Genomic DNA, 26,096 nt, shown 5'->3' on the forward strand with positions numbered 1-26,096 from the left:
AGCTGTGACCTTCCCAACACATTCCCGAATTCCTGAAACACCAACTCCTCGAGTCAGGTCTGCTGTGGAGAAGAGCAGAGCTCACTCAAGCAGAGTAGGATGAAGCAGGGCAGCCCCAGCTCCTCTGTTTAACTTGCAGGGAGCCAAACGCTGTGGCTGGGTGAAACCTAAGCTAAAGCCTCCTCTGTCCCAAGCTGCGACCCAGCTGAAGCTTGTGAAATGATTTGTGTTATCAGAGAAGGCAGCAGAGCACAGATAACGCTGTGAGGGTAGTGCTGCCATAGCTGTGATGGGCTGAGGCTAGAGGAGAGCAAGGTTTGCATCATTATTTAGACCTCCCATTACCCTGGAGGAAGCAGATGTGGGCATGGGGCCCTTCTCCACGTCAGCATCTCACCCATCGCTTCCCAGCCCTGACGTGGCATGCAGAGATCCAGCATCCTAGGCACTGATCAGCGGATATCACACAGATAGGATGAAATACAGACAGTGTCCACTCGCCTCTGGAAAGAACTTCTTCATATCTGGGGGTTTCTGTTTGAAATCTTAGAGTGATGCTGCTGTCCGAACCACGGCATGAGCAGATGCCCTGAAATAACCGTAACTGTGAACCCTGGGTCAACGTTTAACGTTGCTGGATATTTATTTCACTCTATTAACTTTATATCCTACGGAGGCACTTAATGAGAGGAAAACAAATAGGTTGCACTATGGAGAAACAAGATATCTGAGTTGGCTGGGAGCGAAGTACCCAGAATACATATAATAAAGACATGGGGATAAACTATTCCATTTTATTGATCAGCAGCTGTGCTAGGAGTGTAAATTGGTTCCTTGTAACTATTATAGTGCATCATTTATTACAGGAGGCACAACGTTCCTGCATGGAAAAGCTTTTGGAGACCCCGGCATGCTCATGTGCTGCTAGCTAAAGGACTAAGCCACGTGTTAAATAGTTCCTGTGGAAGTAGTAATTACTCCCTAATAGCACCAAACTCTTAATCTACACTAATAATGTCCTTCTGAGCCTATACCTTAATGCAATATAGATGCAACACTCTTTGCTGATTGTATAACCACAGGGCAGCAAGAGCTCACCACTGTCCACGTCGGGATGAGCTGGATGTGGTTCATTCTGTGCTCTGCGGACTCCTGGTGCAGGAACATAGGTAGTGGTTGAAAGGAGCCCGTATCTGGCACTCCGTCCCTGCAGAACTACTCAGAAGAGCAGAAAAACCCCACCACTTGTAGAAAGGAAGTGCCAAATGGAGACTCTTTACGTGGAGACTCATAGCTCATCGCGCTGGATTCCTGCACGTGTTCGGGACAAGATCCACCAGGGCACTGTGCCAGCACAGCGAAACCCTCTCCCACGCCGAAACCACCGACACTTCAGTTTTGCCATTATTACTGCAATTCCATTAAGGGCTGCTTCTTGCTCAGCCCTGTCATCCCAAAATCCTCCTCTTACCCACACAAATCCCCAGTGTAGCTGAGCCAGCACAAACCTGGGAGGATACACACACACAGATCCCTCCTACAACCAGGTGTGTGGGGTTCCTGCTCTGAGGAGCTCTGCTGAACTCCATGGGTGAGCAAAATACGAGGCTGGTAGACCTGTGGGGAAGGTTGTAACTTGGATAACCTCCTGCAGAGTTCAGAGTGCTCCAGGGAAGTGAGCAAGGACGGGAGCGAGCTCTGCGCTCGCAGCCACGGGCACTGCTGAGCTCCAGCAGTGGCGAGAGCAGAGCTCGGCTTGGGGGTTAGGCAAGGCACCAACATCATCCTGCTCTGCTCCTTCAGCAGGTTGGAGCTGGGTATGATGGGAATCCTAAACCCAGTAGCAGTGCCTGAACAGGATTTCCATGTTAAAATGTAATGGAACCAGTTCTCCCAGAGAGACCCAGGGGAAGCATTGCAGGTCAGGCACCGAGGAGAATATCTTACCATGCGCATAGTCGCAGCAGAACTGATGGAAGTGGATTTACCCCTTGTACTTTGATGGCACAATGAACATCTGCAGAACATCTGCTCTCCTGGATCCAGCTGTGCAAGGGCAGGGTGAGGTGGTGGCCTCGCTGACCCATGTCCCCAGCAGCTGCAGAGCCGCAGGGAAACACTCCATCACTCACTCAGGACAGAAGAAGCCCAAATGGGTGCTCAGGTCCAGCTGCTCCCCTTCACCCCACACAGGCTGCTGCTGTGCCTCCCTATTTCCTACTGGTTTCCTATCTGCCACTCTCCATCCTCAATTTTCTCCTCTTGGAGCACACATTTTGGGGGACAGATGCTGGATTTAGTGTCTGGGGGGTTGTACAAGGGTTTGCAGACTACAGTCATGATGCTCAGACTCAATGGTGACAAAAATAACCATGATGGGGGCTATCGATTTTAGCAAAGTTATTCCTCCTGTGAGGAAAAGGAGGAGCAGGTTGGATCTCTCTAAGATAGCATTTACACTGGCAAAAGAAAAAGTAGAAGTTAAGGAAGTTTTTACCATGGAAAGGGGATGCTATATGGAATTAAGGTTTAGACCAATGCCACATGTATTACACCCAATCCATATTTGCTCTTGATTTTGTGATATAGTAATGTTTAATTGCCATTAATGTCAACATATTTTAAAAGGGTATTTTCCTACTCTGTAGGTCAATAGACTTAATGAAGCAGCTCTAAATGGGTTTGAATTACATTGATTAGGTGCTTGATTTCCTGTTTGCCTCATGCAAGTGGGTTTGGTTCTGCACAGCGAACGTATATAAAAGCTCTGAAGGGTCTCCCCAGCACCAGAACCAGCTGAAATCTTCTGGGCAGCTTCAGAGACAGAGAAAGGTAAGAAGCTCTATGTCATTCTTTCTTTTCAATGTGTCTTTTCCCCTGAAATAGCTTGGGAGTGAACAGTGTTTGATTAGGTCAGGCATAGCAGAGCAGGAGCAGCCCATACCTTTGGTTCTGCAGCAATGGATGTGTTGGGTTGTAAAGGGAAATGCTGTTATTTCAGAGGAACAGTGGGTCCACGGCAAACAGCAGGTTGGGATCTGCACCTACACAGGGAAATAAGGAGAATTTGGTTCTTAGTTGCTGTTTGGGACCTCCCAGCTATGGATAAACAGGGACAATGCTTCTTCCAATGCAGACAGGATTGCACAGGGGACGGGAAGAGCTTTGTGTTGTAAAGATTCCACCAGTTGCTCCTCCCTTTGTGAAGAAGTCAAATTATAGGATCAAAGCAGCACAAATATCGCAGCAAACTCCATGCTCCAGATCAATGTCACCCAGTCAAAAGGGTCCTCTATTAATTCCAAAATGGTTTGTCAATATTCCCTGAAAATGCAGGCTGCTTTTCCTCCCTTTTTGGGTAAATTCTGTGAAGAGGAGTACTGCCCTTCCTCAACATTAAGGCTCCGATGCATTTCCTCTGTTAGCATCATCAATAATCACCTTCCAGCATAACAATATTCTTGCACAACTTTCCTAATTTCAGATGCATCATTATACCCACAGTTCCATCACCAAGAGAAGAAATAAAAAGCAAATAAGAGGGGAAAACCTCAGTTATTTAATCATCACTTTTTTCCCCCTTCTCATTTAAAATACTCCTCAGCTTTTTGTCTAATGGGATTTACCTCTTCTGTTAACACACTCTGTAATGATTTGTCTTTTATGGCTTTAGCTGGAAGTACTTTAGAGACTTTCAGAATCTTACACCTTTGCTTTTAAGAGCATTCCTCAGAACTTGCTGTAGCTGAGAGAATGGAGCACAGTGAGTGGTTTTCTCTCTTAATAATAGGAAGGGCTGAAAACATTAGTAAAAGATGCCACCATTTTCCAGGAAGAAAAGAACGCCACGTTTCCAAACAACATCCAAACTTGCCCATTCTCTCTGTGCAAAACCAGCACTGGGCTAGTTTAAGAGTATAAATAACTACTTGGAGGAAAACAGTTCTATCAACATACGAATAAATATTTGAAGGATGGATACTTGAGTCCTGATAAAGACCTTCTCTTTTTGTTACTGTATTATTCCTGTTAACAGCAGCTCTCCATTGCAATGCTGTTTCCAGAAAGAGCTGTAACAAAGAGTGAGGTGAGGAACAACAAAATGTGTCTGTGAGCCAAGATCAAAACCATTTTTGTATAGAGTTTGCAGAGCTGGAATAGTAATTAAAAGAGCTCAAATGTCCAAGGGCTATGGAGCTGAACTGTGGATGTAAGGACTAGGAACAGCTTGAAACTAATAAATCTTGGAATCCAATCCTGTCACTGTCCATGGGATATTTTTCATAACTGATACTCACCAGCTCTGGCTCCAGTCCCTACATAAAGCATTATCCATCCCAGCAGAAACTCCCCTAGGAATTAGATCAGGCTCCTAAATCCGGCAGAACCACAGTGTGGGATAAGCAGGATGCCATGGCTGCTGAATTGCCTGATCCAATATATGTTCCCGTTCACATACTTGAGACTGAATCGACCCTTAAAGCACAATGAGGTACCCACAGGGTCAGCTTGTAAACATGGAGGAAGACAAAGCCCTTGACTCCAGGAATGTGCAACCCACAATGAATTTGATGGTTACAATAAAAGTATAGGGAACCAACATTAAAAGACACCACAGTGGGAAAGAGCGTTGGCATTGAAAAAGTAATTTAACGGGGAATGGCAGAAGAGGGCTTTGTAGGATGGAGAAGGCTGCTCCAAGCACAAGGGCTGAGGAAACACATTTACAAGCACAGGCACGTGCCCAGCCACCACCCATCCCTCTGGGTTCAGCATCCTGTCACTTGTCCCCTGTGTCCCTTCTGCTTTTGAACAGAGAAACCAGCTGAGAAAATGGTGTCTTTCAAAGTTCTCTCCCTGCTCCTCGCTTCTCTGGGCTTTGTTTTGATGGAAGAGACCGTCTCCAGGTAAGTGTTTTGGAAAGCTCACAGGGTATTTGAGCCTTTTCCAGCTCCTCACTGGAGGCAAATGGACTCTTTCCATTGGCATCTTGGTAAGTAGGTGAGAACATGAGTCCTGAGGTAGATGTCAGATAATAGAGACAGCCAAGCATACAGAGATAAGCAAATGATAGCAGAGATATCAAAATAAAGCCCTGAGCCTTTGACCCAGAGCCAGGAACTCCCAAGTTTTCTCTACAAATTTCATGGCTCTAGGTTAGGAAGAACAAGCTGGAAGTCAACCAGGAAGAGAAGAAGGTTGGCTGAGAACTAGAAACAAGAGGTAATCATCTCACATGAGTGAGGCTAGGGGCAGCCAGTATTTGGAAGCTTCTGAAAATATGACAAGTTTCATAAAACAGGTATAGAACAGAGACTTCCCCTGACTCCTGCTATGGAATTTCCAACTACCACCCCAGATGATCCGAAAGAATCCTTATTAGAGCAGTAGGAGTTGCTGCAATCCTGCTTAGTAGTCCTAAAAAAGCCTTCAAACCCTTTGCTAACTTAGGTAGCCACCAACTATGTCGACACTTGGCCAGGTCTGTGCTGGTCTCAAGGTCAGCTCTCATCTCCTGCCATCCACCCCTGAACCTCTTGAGGACACGGGAACAGGCTTCCTTGGTCCTCAGTGCACAGCTCCCTGAAGGAAGGAGCCTGGAGCCCACTTGGTGCCTTAGCTCAGAGCCAAATTCCATGTGAACCAAGCTGCAGCAGGGCAAACCACGCTGGCTCCAGGTGATCAGCAAACACCTAGAGCTCATCTCCCCCCAGGCTGCCATTGCATGAGCAGCCAGCAAAATGGGTGAGGAGCATGCCAGCCCCTTCCCAAGGCAGGAACAGTCACTGCGCCAACAGAGATACTCAGTGACCACAAAACCTCGCTGACTGGAGGGACCGTGTGGCCACCGCGTGTAGCCCGAGCAGAACTCGCGTAGCGCGTCCTCCCAGCCGGTGCTGGGCTCACTCTGCCTCTGTGCTCTCACCCCAGTGTAAGTATAGGGGTTCCCAGCACTAGACCACTGCAGAGACGCTACTCCGAGGCCACCCTGGCAAGTGACTACAGCCGCACGATGGATAACATGCTGAAGAAGAACTTTGTGGAGTGGTTGCTAGCCAGACGGGAGAAGAAAAGCGAGTAAGTGTATAGACTTTCGGTGCTCCTACGATCCAAACTCGCAGCCGTCATCAGCCAACTGATGGCTCCAGAAGAATGTAGAGCCGAGGATGCATTTCTTAGGCTGCAGCAATGATTCTCTAGGGAGTTGGTTTTCTTTTTGCTTTCATTTTTCTAAGTCCTAGAGATGGTTCTGATCTATCGGCACACAGCACAACTAATCCTCTCCCTGTCCAACCCCGCCGCTGGCAGATGGAGTGGGAGGGAGCTGGGAGTCGTGGAAAAGCAGCATTTGGGCTCCCTCTTGTGGCTTCTCGGGTTAATCTCCTCCCGTTTCGCCTTTCCAGCAACATGATCGAGCCGTACAAGAGGGAAGCTGAGCCTCAAGGATCAGCTGAGAATGGCCAAAGACTGGACCTGGGCACGCAGGAAGCCAAAGATTTCTTCTCCTGGCTCCTGAAAGCCAAAAAAAACCAGAGGTGAGATGGGAGGCTGGAAAGAAAATGTCTGGGCTCAGGGAGGGGTGAGGTGTCCAAGTGTGTAACTTCTGAAGGAACATTTTGGGGCAGGTTATCAATGGTAATGGTGTTGCAGAGGAAAACAAGAGGATTTTGATTTCAAAAGGTAATGTCACGGTTTTGTAACTCTGCCTCCTGAAAACAACAAAGACCAGAAACTTCTCCTCATTTCTCCCAAATCACGAGTTTAAATAAGACAGATGATTGGGGTCTTTTTGTGGTGGTTGTTTCGCAAATGTCAGCACAGCCTCACCAAACCCCAGCGCTTTGACAAGGTCAAAGTGTGGCTTTTTGACAGGGCTGAAGCGCATCCGCTCCTCTAACACCACCAGAACAGAGAAGTCAGAACCAAGTGCTTTGATGTAATCCAAACAAAGCTCTCTCCAAGGATATTCTCCATGAAAATGAGATTTAATTGATACATTTCTGCAAAACATTTTGATTTAGATCAATCAACCCACGGGGGGGGGGGGGAACAACAAAGGCCAGGTTGGACACAGGGGCTTGGAACAACCTGCTCTAGTGGAAGGTGCCCCTGCCTGCGGCAGGGGGTTGGAACTGGAGGAGCTTTAAGGTCCCTTCCAACCCAAACCAGGCTGGGATTCGATGAAAACTCATTCACACACTCAGTGTGTTGAGCAGTTTATCTTTTAAAAAAGAAACAAACCAGTTCTTTCCTCAGATCACTACTACGAGTTCTTACTATCACGATAACGATGGCGATATGAGCTTGCTCAGAATAGGTTCTTCAGCGCAAGGGAACCAAGCCCATACGGAGCTCTGCGCTGCTGCAGCTCGTGCCTTCATTTCCTAAGCCATCTGGCTGAGAGCACGCTTGTGCATCTCGGCTTTGTGCTGTGTCAGCATATCCACAGCCTGTCAATAGCCTGTTTCTCCTCCCCCAGCCTCAGCTCATGTCACAAATGTTCAAAAAGCAAATTAGACACGAGTCCAAAGGCAAATCTGCTCTCAGGCACTTTGTGTGTTTAAAGAAAACCACCGCCAATTGAAGGAGGGCTACATTTCCTTTCACGTGAAGGGGATTTTGCAAAACCTAACAGGTTGCTCTTGCTTAATCCTAAAATGGTGGCAAGAAGGGAGAAGAAAAGCCCTTGCCGCACGCAGCCCCCATCCTTGAGGCACAATCCTGGTGTCTTCTGGCAAAACACATGGAATTTCTAACTGCTGGGAGCCATGGGACAGTCACCCAGAACAGGAATCTGGGGGGGATTTGTTGTCTTTGACAGCTTCTTGCATGAAAAATGCTTTAGAAAGCAGGGTGTGGGGGATGACCCAGGGTAGGGGAAAGGCGCACAGATCTGGTTCACAGAGGTGTCTCAAGCCAAGCCCTCACCAAATCAGACACTGAGCATTGCTAGTCATCCTGCAAACACACAATCAAAGAAACGAGGGCTTTGAGGGATCTCAGCAGGTCACTGAGTCTGACCTCTGCTCCAAAGCAGGATCAACGCGCCCTAAACTGTTCCTGACAGATGTTTGTCTAACCTGTTCTGGGAGGGGGAAGGGAAAGCTTTGATGCTCGAGATTAATTAGCTTGATTAGCTTCATTAAAACAAAAAATGTTTCCTAGTGTCTCCCTTAATCTGCTTAATTGCAAATAAACCCCACGATTTAGGGAGGAAAGTCCTTCTTGGAAAAAAAGACTTTCCTTTGTGAGTTTGGAGCAGAGATGCTGCTTCACCCACGCTCTGCCTTTGTTTTGGTGCCTGCTGGGTCTAGGAGGAGGTGGGGTGCAGGGGGGTCACTGGACTGTTCCTTCTCGCCCCCCTTGGCAGCCCAAACATACCAAGAGCAAGGCAGTGTTGTGTTCAAGGAGCTCACCATGGCAAAAGGAGGTTAGAGCTTTTTGAGGGTTTAATTGAGTCAAAGACATTAGAAGACAAGGAAAAGATCCCTGTGAACTGTAAGAGGCTCTAACATGGTGTGTCTGAATTACTGCCTCTCCTCTGTCTTTCTGGCCTGGCACATTTCTTGCAGTTTTACTTCTCTGGAAGGTTCAGAAGGTTTGAAGGATGTTTTGAACCAGGAGTTTCTGGCATGGCTGATGTCCACTGATCTCTGCAGAGCAATGTGAGTGGCTGTTCTACCTACTCCTACTGTTACAAGCATCCCCACAGACCCTTTTCCAGCCCTTGTCCCCAGAGGTGCTTGCTGCAGTGCTCAGTCAGTGGGTTTAGGATTTCCTTAGATGACCACTGGGTGCTCACAAGAACAAACAGGGATGAACTGGCCATGAATAAATGTAGGTTGGAAAGAAGAGGCAGCTCTGTCCCACAGACAATTCCATGCAGCTTGGTTAGACAATGTGAGCCAAGCCAGCGGGCCAAAGGAAACAAGCAACTGTTGAGCCCATACTGCAGCCTTTCCTGCAGGGAAACACTTGTTTGCACCTCTCTCCTCCAACCAGTGGCTGACTTTCCCCCAAAACTTGTAGGTACTTACTATTAGAGACTAACTTTGATACACATCTTGCTGTCAAAATGGCTTTTCAAGGTATCAGAGGGAAGCAGTTGGTAGAGAAAGCAGTAACTTGTGCCTTGTTTCCTATAGGAACCAAATGAAAATGGTTAAGTGCAGTTCCACAGGAATTCATGTTGTTCCCTTTCACTTCTGCTTTGTTAGGACTGCGTAACTCCAGGACCCTCCCAAGGAGCACTCTCCATCCTATCATGGCACATGAGGAGGAAGAAGTCTTACATTCACTCTGTTCTATTACATGTTGTCTGTTTTGCTAATGAAAGCAATAAAGAGTCTAGTCTGAAGCTGAAATACCATTTAGATAAGCCCTGATTTGGGGAATGGGGTATAAACTACTACTAAATTGCTAAAGAAATAAGTGTCCTTCCAAACAAGGCTCCCAAGAGTCACAATGCTCCTTGTGTGGCTGTGAACAGGCCTATGGCTGCCTGACTTGGAGCAGGGAGAGACCCTGACCGGGGGTTTCCAGGCCTTTGGGACACACTGTTGGGTGATGGATCAAACACTGCTGCCGGCATCAGCTGGGGACGGTGGAATTCAGCCTGCCCTGTGCGGAACCAACCCCTGGGAGAGCCCACCAGGAGCCAACCTGCCCTTCCACGCCTTTGGAGTTGCCCCCCCCCTTTCACCTCCCAACCCGGGGCTGTGCACACCATAGAGGGGACCCTCCCAGAGGGGTTCCAGCCCCACAAACACGGACTTGGATCCACTTGGGGGTGACCCTTATGGAAGACACCGCTCCCCCACCCGGGGGGGGGGGTCTGAAACCCCCTCCAGTGAGAGCTCCCCACCCTGCGGGAGACTGAAACCCCCTTCACTGAGCGCTATCCCCCTTTGCGGCGGCTGAATCCCCTCCATGGAGGGCTATCCCCCTCGGGGGCACCCCTCACCACTGCGGGACCCCCAAACAACGCCTCTCCCCCCCCAGTGACCCCCACTCCCCATACACACAGCAGGCTCCCCTAACCCTAACATTATCCCCCCCGCCGCGGTCCGAGCCCCTCAGTGCCCGCCGGCCCCCGGGGGAGGGATGCCCGAAGAGGGGGGGGGGTGCGGGTTCCCCGTTACACGATGGGGGCACCCATGGGTGCCCGGCAGGAAGGCGGGGAGCTGCCGTTCGTCGGCGCCGCCCGTCGCGGGGAGATGACGTCCGGCGCGGCGCGACGGGCAGCGGGAGCGGGATGCACCGGCGGGGGGTGGGCGCGGGCGCCATCGCCAAGAAGAAGCTCGCGGAGGTGAGGGGCGGCGGGGCCGGGGGGAGCGGGCAGGCACCGGGGGGGGGGGGGTCAGGCCCGTTTGAGGGGCCCAGGACCCGCCGGGCCCCCCCACCCCGAGCTCCGCCGGTGCCGTGTGAGGGGCCCAGGCCCCGCCGGGGCGCTCCCCGCCTTTATATCCGCTATCCCGGCCGCTGCCAGCGCCGAGCCGGGGGCCCCGAGCTCCCCGCACTCTGCACCGTGTGTCATAGGATCATATAGAACCCCAGCCTGGTTTGGGTTGAAGGGAGCGTAAAGCTCATCCAGTTCCACCCCCCTGCCACGGGCAGGGACACCTTCCACTAGAGCAGGTTGCTCCAAGCCCCTGTGTCCAACCTGGCCTTGAACACTGCCAGGGATGGGGCAGCCACAGCTTCCTCGGGTAACCTGTTCCGTCCTCCGGGTTTGTCCGTCCCTGAGGAGCATCTCCCGCAGCCGGGTTTGGGTTCTGGTCCATGCGTCCTTCAGCGCTGTCTTCGTCATCCCCTTTTCCTCCTGCAGGCAAAGTACAAGGAGCGAGGGACGGTCCTGGCCGAAGACCAGCTGGCCCAGGTGGGATATCACCTTGCCCTGGCAGCGGGAGCTTCATTCCCCCTCTGCTTTGGCATCCAGAGCATTATCTGTGAGCAGCATGAGTGATGATGGTACTTGTTAGGCTGCCTTTCCTTCAGAGAGCGGGGCTGTTTGCTGCAAGCCTCACTCTGCCTCCCTTCTTGAGGCCTCGGCAGCATCTCATTTCTGTAGAGCTGTTTCTGCCCCTCTTCTGAGCCAACCTCTTGGTTCAGCACAGCCCTTTGCCTTGTCTTATCTCCACTGTGGTCTGGTGTTGGTTTGTGTTCAGTGTTAAAAGCGTACATGTGGAGGATTCTGATTTTTATCTTGTTTCCTTCCTCTGAGGCCACTGGGGCCATCAGCACCGGGTGGGCAGCACATCAGAGACCTGTTTCTTGAGGTCTTCCTTAGTGCTTGGTGGGGGCTTATGCAAGAACTGCATTAAATGAGTGTTAAGACAGAAACACTTCTCTGCAATTCTCTTTCAGATGTCTAAGCAGCTGGACATGTTTAAGACCAACCTAGAAGAGTTTGCTAGCAAACACAAGCAAGAGATCCGTAAAAACCCAGAGTTCCGGGTCCAGTTCCAGGATATGTGTGCAACAATCGGAGTGGATCCTTTGGCGTGTGAGGAACAGGCATCGGGGTTAACACTCGAGGATGTGGCTCATTGTTCTCATGCTGTAAAGAGCTCACAGTGAAGCTGGTGGAAGTTGTCCTTGAGGAAAGCTGATAGTGTTTTGATTCCTGGGGCTTGCGATTTGGTGGGATGCACCTTTGGGTGCTATTTACTTAAAGGGGTGGGGGAAAACATGTGGAGATAACCAAAACAGAGGCTCTTCATTAATAGATCTGAGTCCTCACGGTGAGGTTTGTGAGCAGCCTGCTTCACACCACTAAGGAAGGATGTTTTTCTCCTTTCTTGCTTCACAGCTGGTAAAGGATTCTGGTCAGAGATGCTGGGAGTTGGAGACTTTTACTACGAACTGGGTGTGCAGATCATTGAAGTTTGCTTGGCTCTGAAACACAGGAATGGAGGTGAGGATCCCACTCTTGTCTCGAGGAGATACTGAGATGGCAGTTTTGTTTCTGTTGTCCCCAAAAAGCCTGGTTACAGCTACAGCTTGATTGATTCCTACAGAAATCAGCCAGCTCTGCCCTGTTTAGGTACCAAAACCATAACTCACAGTATTTTGGGTAAGAAGCAGGGGTCAATGAGTCTTGAAGGAGTACGAAGCTGTAAGTTACTGCTTTGAGCCTGGCAGTAAGGTTGTGTCTGAAGGATCACAGCAACGTGCAGAAGAGTTGGAATACCAGTGATAAGTGCCTAATTAAAAGACAGTAGATGTTCTTCACTCCAAAAGGGCAATTGGAGACCAGGAATGGGCTACAGCAAAGCCAGCTGAAACTTGAGTTTCATACATCTGTGGGAGAAGGCAACAGCTGACCGCTGCATGTTAGTTCTGGGAACACAAGTGACTCAAGGCTTATCTCACCCAGCACTTGATACTGGGAACAATGAGCAGCTCCATGTAAAATGGAAAGCAGGGGTGAGCCAGTGGCAAGCACACAAAGGACCCTTGACTGCTCTCACTGGAGCGATTTTGTTGCTGTGCACTAACACTTTCCTGTCTGTTGGCTCCTAGGTCTGATAACACTGGAAGAACTTCATCAGCAAGTGCTGAAGGGAAGGGGGAAGTTTGCTCAGGATGTCAGCCAGTGAGTGTCTGTGTGTTGCCGGGAAGGGGGATCGGGTGGCATTCGGGATAAAAAGGGGGTGCCTGACTTCAGCAGCACTTGAAGGTGCTGCTGTTAATTGGAGTCCAAATTTGACTCCTAGCAATGGAGCCACTTACACGTGACTCACTTTTAATGACTTAACCATTTCAGAAAGCAGCAGCGTGCTTCCTCTGGCAGCCCTAAGGCACAAAGGACTGTTGTCTTGAGCTGGGGACAACTGGTTCCCTGCAAATCCAGCTCTCTTGCTGCCAGTCTGCTGAAGCTGAGTGGCCTCCCAGGCTGTAAGGAAGGGACTGACGCCCATCATTACAGGAGCAGACAGGACACAACTCACCATGATCACTAATTGGGGCTGAAGTTTTGCAGCTCGGGTGCTACAAGTGTGTCTCTAATGTGAGTCTGCCCTTCTGAAGGGGGGCACACATATACCAACTTAATTCTAAATGGCTTTATCCAAATTACCTGTTCCAGGGAGCTCTTACTGCTCAGAGCTTCTGCACATCACGTCTTCCTCACTTACAGAATGTAGTGTGTATTTGAGAGAGGCTCTTGCTTTAAAGCCTTGCACTGACCTCTGCTTCTCAGGGATGATCTCCTTCGTGCAATCAAGAAACTGAAGGTCTTGGGGAGTGGCTTTGGGATTATCCCTGTTGGTGGAACATATCTGGTCCAGTCGGTGCCAGCTGAACTGAACATGGATCACACTGTCGTCTTGCAGCTGGCAGAGGTACTGAGCCGGGAGACGTTAAAATACAACCTCCTTGAAAGAACCTTATTGCTTCCATGCCAGGGAACTGTAGAGCAGGCCTGTAGGCAAAACGGTCCACACTCTTCTCAGCTACAGACTTGTCTTGACTATAAGCACATGGTGTTTTCCCCTCTCATTTCAGAAAAAGGGCTACGTAACAGTCAGTGAGATCAGGTCCAGCCTGAAGTGGGAGACGGAACGTGCAAAGCAAGTGCTGGTACGTATGAAGGTCTCGTGCACCCTGGAGTTCAGTGACAGTGTGGAAGGACTGCTCTCACAGCAGACACTTGCCCGGGGCTGTGTTACCATGGCATGGACAGGGGTTCCAAAGCTGGCTGGTAGGCCAAATGCAGACCAAATACACACTGCATAAACATACACTGAGGAAAGCAGAATCTCAGCAGCTGCAGATATTCCTGTGGCTTCACTAATCTCCATTAAACCTTGGCTCATTAGCTCAGGTGCTACATAAATATGCACAGTGGACATGGCTGGAGGTCTGAACTGTGTTTCTCCTGATCAAGTTGAGTAAAACTTACTGTAGCCCAAATTCTACACCCTCCTTTACCCTAGAAATAAATGTTTCTAGGCCTCCATTGTGAATGAGTTTTCAGCCATTTAGTTGAGTTTCACTCACAGTTTCTGCTCTCTTTGTATAGGAACACTTGCTGAAGGAAGGAATGGCCTGGCTGGATACGCAGGCAGCAGGAGAACCTCAGTACTGGCTGCCTGCTCTCTTTACAGAGCTGTACTCTCAGGAAATCACTCCAGAGGAAGCCAAGGAGGCAATACCTTGACTGCTACGTGTTCTGTGCCTGTGTTTAGTTCTTCTTGTGAGGTTATTTGCATATCACCTGCAACACAGGGACAGTGGACTTGAAATAAAGGTTTTGTAAAGTGTCTAGCTTGAAAAGTTTCATAAGACACATTCACGGTTGCTTACCTCTGCATTTCCTCCTCTGTTGTGGGTGGAAATGCTGCTTACCATTCCAGACAACTGATTACCACAGCAAGAGGAAGCTTATCTAAGCTGCTACTGGCAACTGCAGTCTGGGAGAATCCAAATGGGACTCTGGCTAAAGAATCTTGGGAGCCAGCAGTGATGCTGAGAAGCTGCTCTTTAGTCCTCTCTGCTCTGTAAGGGGAGTTGTTGTTCCACTAAGGAATACCACAGGCTAGATTCTGCCAAAACAAACTTTATTGCACCAAAAAAAAAAAAGATCTTATGTACAATAGTATATAAACAGGTATCTTAGAGTGACTCTTGTGCATATATTTTCAACTCAATTAGGTCTAAAAATCTGTTGCTAAAACATCTCTGCCTAAAGCAGTCATTTGAGGATTGTCACTTTGAAATGGAAACATTCAGAAATGGTAGGACAGACAACATTAGAGCTATAAAACTAATACTTCTCTTTTACAGCCACATGCTAGTTATGTGAATAGTGTCCACGATAAGGCATTTTCTTGTCTCGTTGTATCGGTGGATGGTAACGCCACATGCATCACAAACAGATTTCAGAACCAGCTCTGCCTTGGGAAGGCAGCAGAGCCACAGCTCTACCCACAATGCTACTGAATGGTGAAAAACGTGACATTTACAATGGGATTAGAGAGGCAGTGAAGTAGCACACAGCTCTCAGGAGACCCCGCTGCCTCCCTGGGACCTCATTTCAAGGTGTACACCGCTTTAGGTACTCTCATCTGGTGTATGGGCTGAGTGAGTCCTGTGTAAGTTGAGCTTTCCCTCAAGGGAAGACAGGGTTTCAGTCTAAATCAAGCCAATGACAGACCCAGGGGAGTTTGCTTGCTAAAGGGAACTAAAGGTTCCCAAGTTGTTAAGCGGCACCTGAAGGATTCAGGAATGTTTCCACCTCTCAGAGCTGCGGAAGCAGCAGTGTGCAGGCTTCTGAGTTCTGCAAGAGTTATAGAAACCAGAGACTGAGAAGAATTCAGTGACACATGGGCATTGCTTTTCTGCACAGAACACAACAGGGGGTCCTTGAGCCCCTCTTTCTGCACTTCTTTTAGACCAAAGATGACCACTGGAAGTTCTCCCACCACCATCAGGAGCCTGAAACGGGGCCCAGCTGGTGGGAAGGTGTTTAAGTAAAGTGGGAGAGGGCCTGGGACAATGTGCAACTTTGTGCTTAGCTTTCTATCAAAGCTCCCATCAAAAGAATCATTAACAACAAAAACAAGTAGATTGAGCTCTTTATCAACAAAATATTCAACTGCTCCAATCCATCGTCACCAGGCTCGTGTACCTGGAGAAATGGGTACTTCACCTTCACCCAAGGAATACATCTTTGATGTAATGGCACTTGCAGACAGCAGACACCTCTCCAAGAGGGTGACCTTTGCTCACAGTAAAAAGCTGCTGTTTAAAATCGTCAAATACACTGAAGTGTTCAACTTCACCCACTCAGCTGGCTTGTGCTCGGCCAGGTTTGGCAAAGGGATTTGTTGGTAACAAGGCGTATGCCTCTGACAAAGTCCACCCAGAAACAGTGGCTTCCTTGGCTAGAATTGCCCCTTATTCTAGCATGGATCAAGGTAGCAGCAGGGGAGTGGTGGCAGGAGGAAGAACAGAGGAAAATAAACCATGACACTCACTACAGGTAGGAAGCAGAGTACTTCAGTGAAGGAAACAGAACAGGAATTCCCCTCAGAGCAGCCGGAATCAAGTATCTCTAGAACGCTAAATCCAAATCAACACCTTAAGAAAACAATACACAAACTGGACTTCTTAAGTGCTCCTCCCATCTCTGAGCAATGATTTCCTCACCCTCCCTTCCCCAAAACACCCGGATGAACACACCTGCACTCGATATATGGATTCTTGCAGTTTCCACTTTTCATCCGCCCCTTTGCGCCCTGAAGTCTCGGTGGATGAAGTCCACCCAGGGCTTGAGTAAAGCTTTCAGAAAGGAGCCCAGATTCCACCACTGCTCTTTATCTTTGGTCTGTCTAGAACAGTGTCTAGAAGAAAGACATCAGGTAGCTGGGCTCCACAGAGCAGAGAGGCTCCCAACCTGCACAACACGGCGCGTGGGCCCTGTCATACCCTGGACTCATCAAAGCACTCCCACAGCTACAGCTCCACGTTCAGCACGGCCCCAGGGAAGGGCTCACTGTCTAGGAACAGAAAAGCTGTAAAGAGGATTTGCAGTCTAGATCTCATTCTTTAATCAAATGGAGAGGAAAAAAAATAATAATAATAATAATTAAACAACCAGTGTAGGTGTTTTTCCAAAAAATAACCTGATGCCACATGCTCTGGCTTCCTAGCATAGTAAGTACCTTTACGAGTAGCCTGTCACAAGCTTGGCTTTGTCTAGCATGAAGTCTTCTCATTCAGCGTTCTCCACCAGAGCAGTAAAAGGAGACTGAAGATATCCCACAGTTTTCCCCGCTCTGGCGCTGGTTTGGTTGTCAAGTCTGTCAGGGGTACTCTCGAGTGTGAAGACAGAACATCCCCATGGCTTGGCCTCTCCACCGTTAACGCAGCTCTAAGCTTTAGAGCAGCCTTGAGTGTCTGTCTCTGTCTCGGAGGAGCTGCTCTCAGAGTCTATTTCTGTATTCTCCTGCTGGTGTTTCTCGTGCACCTTCTGCCGAATTCCTTGCAAACGCACTAATAGGGACTGATAGTCAAAGTGGCCTCGTTTCTCACCAAAAGGGTCCTGCAAGAAAACCAGAGATAAGCCTGTTAACATAGGCCAGGATCCTTCCTGAAAGAGGCAGAAAGAAGAAAGCTGTGTAGTAATTGGGCAACAAATGGTCAAAGACTTCAAGGTTAAATCTTAACTTATGAAGGAGAGGCCCCTTAACTTCCCACTGTCGTGGCAGAGGTTGAAGCCTCCTGATAGTTTCTGTTTGGAGTCTCTTCTGGGAAACCTTACAAACCCAAGCAAACCTCCAAACCAGACGAAAGGCCAGGCAAACACAGGCTGGATTTCCACTACCAGCATTGAGAAAGCGAACTGCTTCAAAGATTTGGTCTCAGGACTACTCCAGAGAGGCAGAGAAAATATTACAAATGAAAGCTGCTAAAATCCAGCAGCCAAAGATTTGGCCACACTTCATTTTAGTGCCACAGACCCTGTCCAGATGAAAGCATCACTGTTCTCGTTTTAAAATCAAGGTCCCTGCTGAGATGTAGCCAAGTCAGAAAGTCTTTGGAGATCATTTAACATTTGCTGCTTTTATCCCCTTTCCAGGTCGAAGACACATTGCCAGGGCTATAGCAAGTGGAGTTTACACTGTCCTATCTGATGGGAATCTTTGGTACAAGCCAACATCTGGCTCCAGAGCTAACAAGACAGCACATCTGGCAAGCACTCAACTGATACCGAGCCTGGTATGACAATACCATCTCTCCAGCACGTTGTGCTCGTGTTTCCTGCACTACTATTTACAAGTGCAACAAACCAACGCTGGCAGTCACTACCTCTGGAACTGAGCACAACACCATGATCTTCACAAACCCTGGAGAAAGCAACTGAGCCCCAGCTCTGTGAAGAAGAAACAAGAGGGGGCCACACCTGACAATCCTCTAATGTCACCAAAGTTCACTACATGGCTTTCAGCTCAGTATTCTATGCAGCTTTAAGTCAGGTGCAGACCTTCCTTATGGAAATTTCTCACTCCAGACATGAATTCTCCTGCTTTGGGAGTGCTTTCAATTTATGAATTACACAGCCACTGATGGCACTGACAGGAAAAAAGGGCTCAGAGACACAAGATATTAAATCAACCACCTCCATCTTTTCTTAGAAGTGGAATTTCTCAATGAGTCAGACAAGAGGTGGCGGATGAGGGAGGGAGACACGTCTGTTCACATGCAAATAGCTTGGCAATCTATTCTTCAAAGTCTACTTTCCTGCAGCAACAAGCTCCTGTATTCAACCTGTCTAGCTGTGTCTGCTCTGTTGTCACTGTTCCTCCACCCTCTTCCTCCCCTAGTAGCTTTTGACTCAGTCAGCCACTTTCAACTGTATCTGACAGAACAAGAAGTGTCAGAGAAATGCTCCTATCTGCTGCATGAGCAAAGAAACCCCAGAAGAAGAGAAACTACCAGTTACCCCAGAGGAAAGTACTGAAGAGTTCAGTAGCCACCAGCATTGGATAACCCACACGTGCTCTCCCTGCTTAACACCAAATCCACATGAAAGTAAAATGTACCTACTGGTTCCACTGCTGAAAGAAGTACCTGCCTGCCTGAGTGTCTCAGGTCCAGCACCCAGCCTTGAAAATACTGCCTGTGTACTCTGAACCTGGGCACAGCAGTGCTTTATCCACAGGAATGTCTCAGGTCTGTTTCATGATTGGTTCAAAGTCGGAACAGACATTGCATAGAAAAGATCCACGTACTCCAGGTGCTACACACTGTTGTTTGTCTCTATGTACACACCCTCACCTAAGGCAGTGTGTTATCAACAAGAAAATCAACTGCCACTCACCTGCATTGTCTGTCCTTGGAGATAAAGTCTCTCTTTACACACCCCTTCATAGAAGTCGTAGTATTCCATGAAGGATTTCTCCATTACACCCCTGAATGCAAGGAGAGAGCAAACCATCAGCACAAAATGACAGCGTTACAACAGTCACATCACCCAGGGTCACACCATCCCACCGAACTCCAGTTTCTGTAGTCAGCACGGACACCCAGGCAGGGTGTCCCAGACAACTACCAGGGTACAGCGAGGCAGGAAGCAGAGTGAAATGAACCACAGCATCACTGCAGCTGAAGAGCTGCTGCACGTGCTCCCACAGCAGCTGTGCTCCCCTCCCTCTGAGGGGTTCTTTTTTACCCCCCCCATAAGACAAGGCACATTTATTCCCCAACACAAGTCTGAGGATGCAGCCATTGTATCCACTAACACAGCCTTCGTCAGTGCACAGCTCCTGGGCACCACACAGATGCAGCCATCCACTTCGGGGGAACCAAAATGACTCTTTGCTGGACCGGGCAGAGTTAAGACTTGCTCTTCCCAGAAGCAAATCTCAGGAATAGCAGCCGGAGAAGTTTATCCTGCTTCCCCACACCCACTTTCTTAGGCTCCCTCCCTGTCTCTTTTCCATACCGTAGTGGCTCAGGACAGGGACACTTTCCTTCCAGCATGTCACACACTGCTACTCGGATGGTCTCGTGCCGAATGCACTCGTTGTAGTTCTTGCTGTCCCCGGGGTGTCTCTCCTGGAAAGAGAATTTGGGCCAGTGAGTCCACACAACTGCAATGGCTCTTCATCTCTCCCTCCTGGGCCTGACGAATCTCACCGGTGCATGAACCCACTATGGTTTTGCCTGCTCTGGGTACGCTGAGCTCATTTATACCGCAAGTGAAAAGCTGGCAAGATTTTACATGTCTCCAGAGGCTTGGACTCACACAGCGGTGGGGACAGGTCAACTGATGAAGTTAACACAGCAACCTGCCTCTCCCCAAGATGCTGGAGACCATGAAAACCTGAGCAGTGTGGTTCCTGCATGACAGCATGTGCCATGGAAGCCATTTCAGGAGTCATGGAGCAGAGAAATGAAGAGCCATCCCATCTCCCCGGCAACTTCCCAAATGCCTCATGTTCTTCAGTTACCTTACACATAGGAGAGAGCTAAGCAGCCTCTGGTTCAGAGCTGGCTTACAACTCCCCCTCAAGCTCTGACTAGAGGCAGAGCAAGCTGGAAAAGAGCCAAGCAACATAACCTACTTTTGTCCCCATTCCCAGACTGGGATTTGCCACCCCAAGCAAGGTGTGGAGGGAAGAGCCCAAGAGCTGCAGAACCAGGGCTGAGCCGCCTCCCACTCTCACCTGCTCAAAGCCGGGCTCGTTGTGATAAGGGTTCTCAGTCATCAGAGACTGGATGGAGATGAGGACTGAAGAGATACACTGTGCTGGGCTCCATGCAGGCCCGGTCCAAGTGCTGAGGCATCAAAACAGAAAAGCAGCAGTTAAGGAGGCAGGACTGGCTCAGTAAGCACCATCCCTCCAACTACCACGGCTCAGAAAGCTCGGGAAAGCACGGCTGTACCTCACAGGAATGCAACAGGAAGAGAAAGAGCTGCTACAGATACAGAAAGCACTGGACATGGAGGAAGTTTTCAGGGTCCAAGTAATTTATTCTCTCGACTAAATGAGTACTTTAGCTTGAGTAAGGCAGGAGGGGCTGGTAAACCTCACTCCACTGCATCACACATGAGGAAAAGTAGTATTTCCAAGCATTTTAGAGGGAACTTTGGGTGTGTGGCTATCACCTCACACAGCAGCCTGGAGCAGCACTCCCAGAAGTCAAACCCAACAACTTTTCAGCAGTGAAATCTGATTTTCAGACTCAAAGAAGACAACCACTTGGGGAGTCTGTAAAACACAGACCCTCAGCACAAGGACAGCCATCAAAAGCACTCATGGATGCTCTGCTATAAGCAGAATAAGGTGCCCGTTTCATACACATAGGGTACAAAAACCTTTACGCAGAACAGCATAAGCAGAAAAAGCTGTTCTGCTGCTTGCCCTTAATATCCTAGTTCCAGATAGAGACCTGTCTCCCTGTGAGCTGAACAAGGATGTGCTGACCCACATATGATCCTCCTAAATCCCTTTCATTCGCAGTTCCCTCTCTGCTTCCCATTTCAGCTAAGGCTGAGGCTCTTTGTTCACTCTTCAATAACTCAGCTTCCACGCTGGGGCTACAACTGCATGAGCAACAAGGCAGCAGCTTGTGTGGGAGCATTCAGACCCCCAAGGTGTGCCCTCCACATCTCAGCGCCTTGCAGGCATTGGCATCAGGAAGATCAGGAAGACTCCTCCACTGAGGAAGATGTTTCCCAGCACCACGCATCTCTCAACCAGCTCTGGGCCAGTATCTATCACCTGATGGGTATCAGCTACTCAGCTTTGGTGGAAGTGGCACGTGCCCAGCGCTGCTAAAACCATCCCAGCAAAGGCAGCCTTATAACCACATCAGTGCTCAGACTCCTGCTGGGTGATCAGACCCTTAGAGCAACTGAAGCCATCGCTGCCCCTTCCTCACCTGGCTGCTGTTCCTACCTCTCTGCAGCAGAAGGAACCAGGCACTAACAGCCCAGCTGCACCAATCCAGAGGCTCAGCAAAAGCCTTTCTTTCCTGGGTTGGGAATACCACCCCACGGCCAGGATTCCCCTGGCAGAGCCGTAAGAGCCATTCAATCCACCAGGACTTTGACATGTTTAAAACTCAAGCAGGTGAATAACCAGCATTTGCAGCAGTGGAGCCTGTTTGAACAGGCAGCATGGGAGCAGTGCTTGTAAATCATTACACCCACTGCTCAGCCCCACATACTACGTGTAGGTGGAAGCCCAGAGCAGTCAAATGGCTCTCAAGGAAGTTCTTAGCGGCTTTTAATTCTATTTATTTATTTCTTTTAAACCCACACAGAGAGAGGAAATTAAAACCACAAAAACCTACATTCAAACAACATGAAAGACCAGGCTGCAAAGCGCAAAAGCAGAAGAAACAAAGTGCTTGGTCCGAGGCTTTGCAAGGGGAAGCAGGAGAAAAGCAGCAGCATCCACTGAGCTTTGTGCTTCCCCTGCTCTGTTCCCGAGTGCTTTTAAAGACAAGTTAGACTCTTATTGCAGTAGAGGAATTGGTGCTGCTTTACGGCTCTGATTGTGCACACAACTTCACAGAAGCAGAAAGGTGCATCCAAGCACACATCTGGGGCAAGATGAGGGCACAATGCGCTGAGAAGGATGCGTGAGGCAGAGCACAGCCCGCAGCCACCTCCTGCTTTCCCATCAAAACAGCCAAAGTCTCCTCTTACCCTAGAATACTCAGGCAGACTTTCCCATTGCGGTAGAAGTTGGGGTTAAACCTCACTGTGTTATTTCCCGTTGTCATCAGTTTGACCCTTGGTGGGTGGATGGGATAATCTGGAGGACAGCGAAACAGGAACAAGAAGAAACCCCCTTCATAAGGCGTGTCAAATGGGCCTGTGATCAATGCATGAATCTGGAAAACAAAAGCCCGTCTTGCGCACCACTTCAAAACTGTGCAACAGCATCCAAATCCTCCACAAAGCCAACCGAAGGCAAGAAACCTCCACCCAGGCAGCAGCACGGAGGCAGCAGCTCCCACAAGCACGTGCCATGTGCAGGCCATGCTTCCCCCTCCCTGCTTCCCTCCCCTCTGCCGCGCTCCATGTGCGAAGCAGGTTTCCAATGGTGAGGCTTGGCCCGAGGCCACAAGAGCTGCCTCCCGGCCACCTCCAGACAGACCAAACCAGGCTGAATCCCAGTTCGGGTGCTTCAAGATTGCAAATACATAGGAAACGAAATATAGCTCGTTGTAAAATAAAGGTAAAACCAAACCCACCCCGCGAGAATTCCTGCCAAAACCAGAGCATTCCTTAATGGGATGGTCTCGTGCTCATTTGGTCTTCTTAAAGCCAATCACTCCGTTTCCTCTGCCAGGATCCAAAATTAAGACCCTATTCTCTCCATGCTAATTACCCTCACAGATTTCAATTGCATTGCAGGAACTCTCTACTCCCTTCACTCTATTAAGGAAGCTTGTTCCCCAAGTGATCCAAGCAGCCTCCTTCCATGATCCTCCCACCTCCCTGGGGTTTCAGCTGGAAGCCCCAGGGCTGGTGTTCTACAAACCCACGCTTCCGTTGAAGGGCATTTTGGCACGTTCAGCTACACACACGGAGGGAACGCAGAGTAAGTGCCCCAGGTGGAGTTTGCTCTGCAGAGACTCTCCCTTGGTGCTGCCTCCAAAACCCAGCAGCCCTAAGTCAGGCAGGTGCTTCCATGGGAGGAATTTGGAGGAATCCTTTGGCAGGGGAGTGGGAGAAGTGTGCAGCAGAGGGAAAGCAAAGCCACCTCGCACACAGGCACACCATGAGCAGGCGACACGGCTGGAGAAGGGGCAGCACCAGGCGAGAAAGACACCAGATCAGGAACACGGTTTGAGCAACCTCTGCCTCCCCGCTCACTGCATCCCCTCGGACATAAGTGGCAATTCCCCCTCCTGGAAAAGCCTGAGAGCCAGGATGGGAAGAACCGGGGCAGGAGAGGCCGTAGCCGTGCCTGTGTCCCCGGAGAGCAGCTCTGCTGGAGGGTGACGTGGTGGGAGAGGCTGCACGGGCCAGACCTGCACCCAACCCTGGTACCTGGGAGAACCCAGCAGGCAGCTCCAGAGCAGGGCAGGGGACACACATCGCTGCCAGCTCACAACAGTTAAACATCTCCAGGTCCCACAGGCAGATTAGAGATACTCCAGCACTGCTTGTTCCTAGCGATGTCTCTCATTTCTTCTCTGACAAGCCCCCCATGGCCAACAGCTTTCCGTGGAGCTCCCTCATTTTTGAGCTGCTCTATTGACTGTTCTCAAGCATCAGTTGGATGAAACAAGCTGGATCAGCACCCCACTGGTTCACAGGGCCACTAAAGCAGAGCTGCCTTTATCTGTGGAAGCTCCTCAGATCCCTGTGATGGGATCTCTCCACAGAACCAGTTTCCTTGAAGGTCTCCTCCCATTTTAATTCCAGCCCATCTCCATGTCACCAGGAAAACTGGAGCCTCGTGATGCTCTTGTGAGACTCACCCTGACTTCTCTCAGAACATTAAGGGAACACTCCGTTTGGGCAGACCCTTAGAGCAGCCATCAACAGCAACATATAGAGCAGGGGCGAGCTGAACCAGCTCCAAACCTTCTCTTACCTTGGTCATGTCGTGAGGATCAGGCACAACAAACATTCCCGGCGGTGGTTCCTTGTAAATGGACATGATATCCCTGAACAAAGGAAACAGGAATTAGTCAAGATCTCCCTTGGCGTTCATCAGCCCTCGAGGCACTGAACGTTCTAGATGCAAAGACTTTTAAGATGGAACCTGCAAAGAGGTAGATATTGTTCTTTGGGCTCTGACTCATTTCTGCCTGAGCTTTTTCGAGTTGTCCCTCAAAAAGAGTTGAGGAATTTCCTTCATTCCAACGGAACAACGCGGGAGGCAGCAGACCAAGCACAGCTTGACGAACGGCTGTCCTGTGTTCAGCTCCAGCAACACCTCACCCATAACCTTCCCCTAAAGCAGTCGTTCAAAAGTCCTCTGAGGTGAAGTTTGTTGTTTAAAGGATGACTTTTCCTTCCCTTTGCCTTTCCTCTCCACACTCAGACTATTTACAAGATCCCGTTCCTACACTCAGTCACTTGTTTTCCCCCACACGCCGTGACTCAGTGGCCTTTGAGATGTTACTGCTCTGAGAAACGTGGGGTTTTAATCAGACAGTGGGTTCAAGAGCAGTTTGGATGCACGTGCACACACAGAGCTTCATCCCCATGGCCTTGGCTCTCAAGGAACTCAGACCAAATGAAGTGAAGAACAACAAATCACCTACAACTCTGCACACTTCACATACCCATTACCTTTCCTGGCCCAAAAGCTGCCTCCCATCAGCAGAGCTACACTGAGCTCCCACTCGACCTTCCCCGTTGGGAAGCAAGCAGAGCTCGGAGAGGTTTCAAGGTGAGAACAAGTGTGAGAGCAAGGGGAGAGCCTCTCCTTCCTGCAACCAAGGTTAGTGCTTTTGGTGTTTGCATTGGAAACCACCCAACTAACTGGTGCTGTCTTTAGAAGACATTATACAAGCTCTGGAACGACGATGAGCAAGAGCCTGGCAGGCAGGGATACTCGCTCCGAAGGAAGAGGAAGGACTTGTTGAACCAGCGCCAGCACTTCGAACAATACAAGCCCATGTTGCTTGTTCTAGCAAAGGCTATCGACACGCCAGCTTTAACCAGAGAAGCAAAGGGGCAGGGCAGGGTGGGCACAGCACGAAGGAGGATTGCTACGGGCAGGTTTAGTATAAACATCTTGCGTTGACAGGGACCGGGAAGCTCTCTCCCCGCTCCGGTAACAGCACCTCCGAGGAGCAGCCACTGACCCGCAGGGCAGGACTGGAGGCAGGCACTGAGCTCCCGCTGCCCAACGCCCCACAGCAGCGGGCAGGGAGGGCGAAGGAGCCCCCGGATGGCGGTACCGGGGGCTGGGCAGACCCCGCCGCATCGCACCCGGGCACGGAGCATCCCGGGGCGGGTCTGCCCCAGGAGAGCCGCGGGATAACGGCAGAGCCCGGGGCCTGCCCGCAGCTCCCCGAGGCCGCCGGTGAGGCCCAGGGGGCAGTTACCGCCGGGAGGGTTCCGCGGCCGAGCCCACCCTCCGCCCGGGGCTCCCCCGCCGTGGCACACCGGGGGTCGCGGCCCTCGGCGGCTGCACCGGGAGCGGCGGGGCGCGGAGGCTCTCACCGTTTGATCCGCAGGAGGCAGGCCGCGCTGGGCCGCTCGCTGTCCCAGTCGCCGCTAACCGTAGGGTCCCAGAAGGCGGAGTGCGTGAGGAGCGCGGCCCCCGCGGCCGCCGCCGCCGCCGCGATGGGGGCCCCGCCGCTCCCCGGGGCGGCGACACCGCCCGTTGTGGCAGCGCCGAACCCCGCCGCCGCCCACAGCTCGGCGGGGATGAAGACGCCGGGGCTGCCCGCGCCGCCGGAGGAGGCCCCGCCGCTGCCCGCCGCCGCCGGCAGCACCGCGGCCGGAGCCGGAGCCGGGGCCGGGGCCGCCTCCTCGGCCGCCGGACTCTCCGCCATTCCGCGCCCGGCCTCGGCGAACGCCGCTTCCGGGACTCCGCACCACCGAGTCCGCCGGCCAGAGCGGCGCCTGCCGCGCGCCTCCACCACCGACCGCCGGCCAGAGC

The 26,096-nt window shown here is 50.4% G+C and overlaps 3 protein-coding genes across 3 annotated transcripts; 2 read left to right on the forward strand and 1 right to left on the reverse strand.

Moving 5' to 3' along the window:
* The first annotated feature begins 4,767 nt into the window (after window positions 1-4,767).
* GIP (gastric inhibitory polypeptide) lies at window positions 4,768-9,365 on the forward strand. The gene is made up of 5 exons (XM_030508844.1): window positions 4,768-4,907; window positions 5,938-6,078; window positions 6,405-6,536; window positions 8,574-8,666; window positions 9,219-9,365. The coding sequence occupies exons 1-5, from the start codon at window positions 4,834-4,836 to the stop codon at window positions 9,226-9,228; spliced, it is 450 nt and encodes a 149-aa protein (XP_030364704.1). The 5' UTR covers window positions 4,768-4,833; the 3' UTR covers window positions 9,229-9,365.
* An 850-nt stretch (window positions 9,366-10,215) lies between these two features.
* On the forward strand, window positions 10,216-14,280 carry SNF8 (SNF8 subunit of ESCRT-II). Its single transcript, XM_030508846.2, has 8 exons — window positions 10,216-10,309; window positions 10,829-10,879; window positions 11,368-11,506; window positions 11,813-11,917; window positions 12,526-12,598; window positions 13,205-13,346; window positions 13,510-13,584; window positions 14,027-14,280. The coding sequence occupies exons 1-8, from the start codon at window positions 10,256-10,258 to the stop codon at window positions 14,162-14,164; spliced, it is 777 nt and encodes a 258-aa protein (XP_030364706.1). The 5' UTR covers window positions 10,216-10,255; the 3' UTR covers window positions 14,165-14,280.
* Window positions 14,281-15,232: 952 nt separating this feature from the next.
* UBE2Z (ubiquitin conjugating enzyme E2 Z) lies at window positions 15,233-26,096 on the reverse strand. Its single transcript, XM_030508845.1, has 7 exons — window positions 25,655-26,096; window positions 24,072-24,144; window positions 22,169-22,356; window positions 20,178-20,289; window positions 19,454-19,566; window positions 18,830-18,920; window positions 15,233-17,050 (listed from the first exon to the last, which is right to left on the reverse strand). The coding sequence occupies exons 1-7, from the start codon at window positions 25,987-25,989 to the stop codon at window positions 16,880-16,882; spliced, it is 1,083 nt and encodes a 360-aa protein (XP_030364705.1). The 5' UTR covers window positions 25,990-26,096; the 3' UTR covers window positions 15,233-16,879.

The sequence above is a fragment of the Strigops habroptila genome, chromosome 19 (assembly GCF_004027225.2).
Source record: "Strigops habroptila isolate Jane chromosome 19, bStrHab1.2.pri, whole genome shotgun sequence".
NCBI lineage: Eukaryota > Metazoa > Chordata > Aves > Psittaciformes > Psittacidae > Strigops > Strigops habroptila.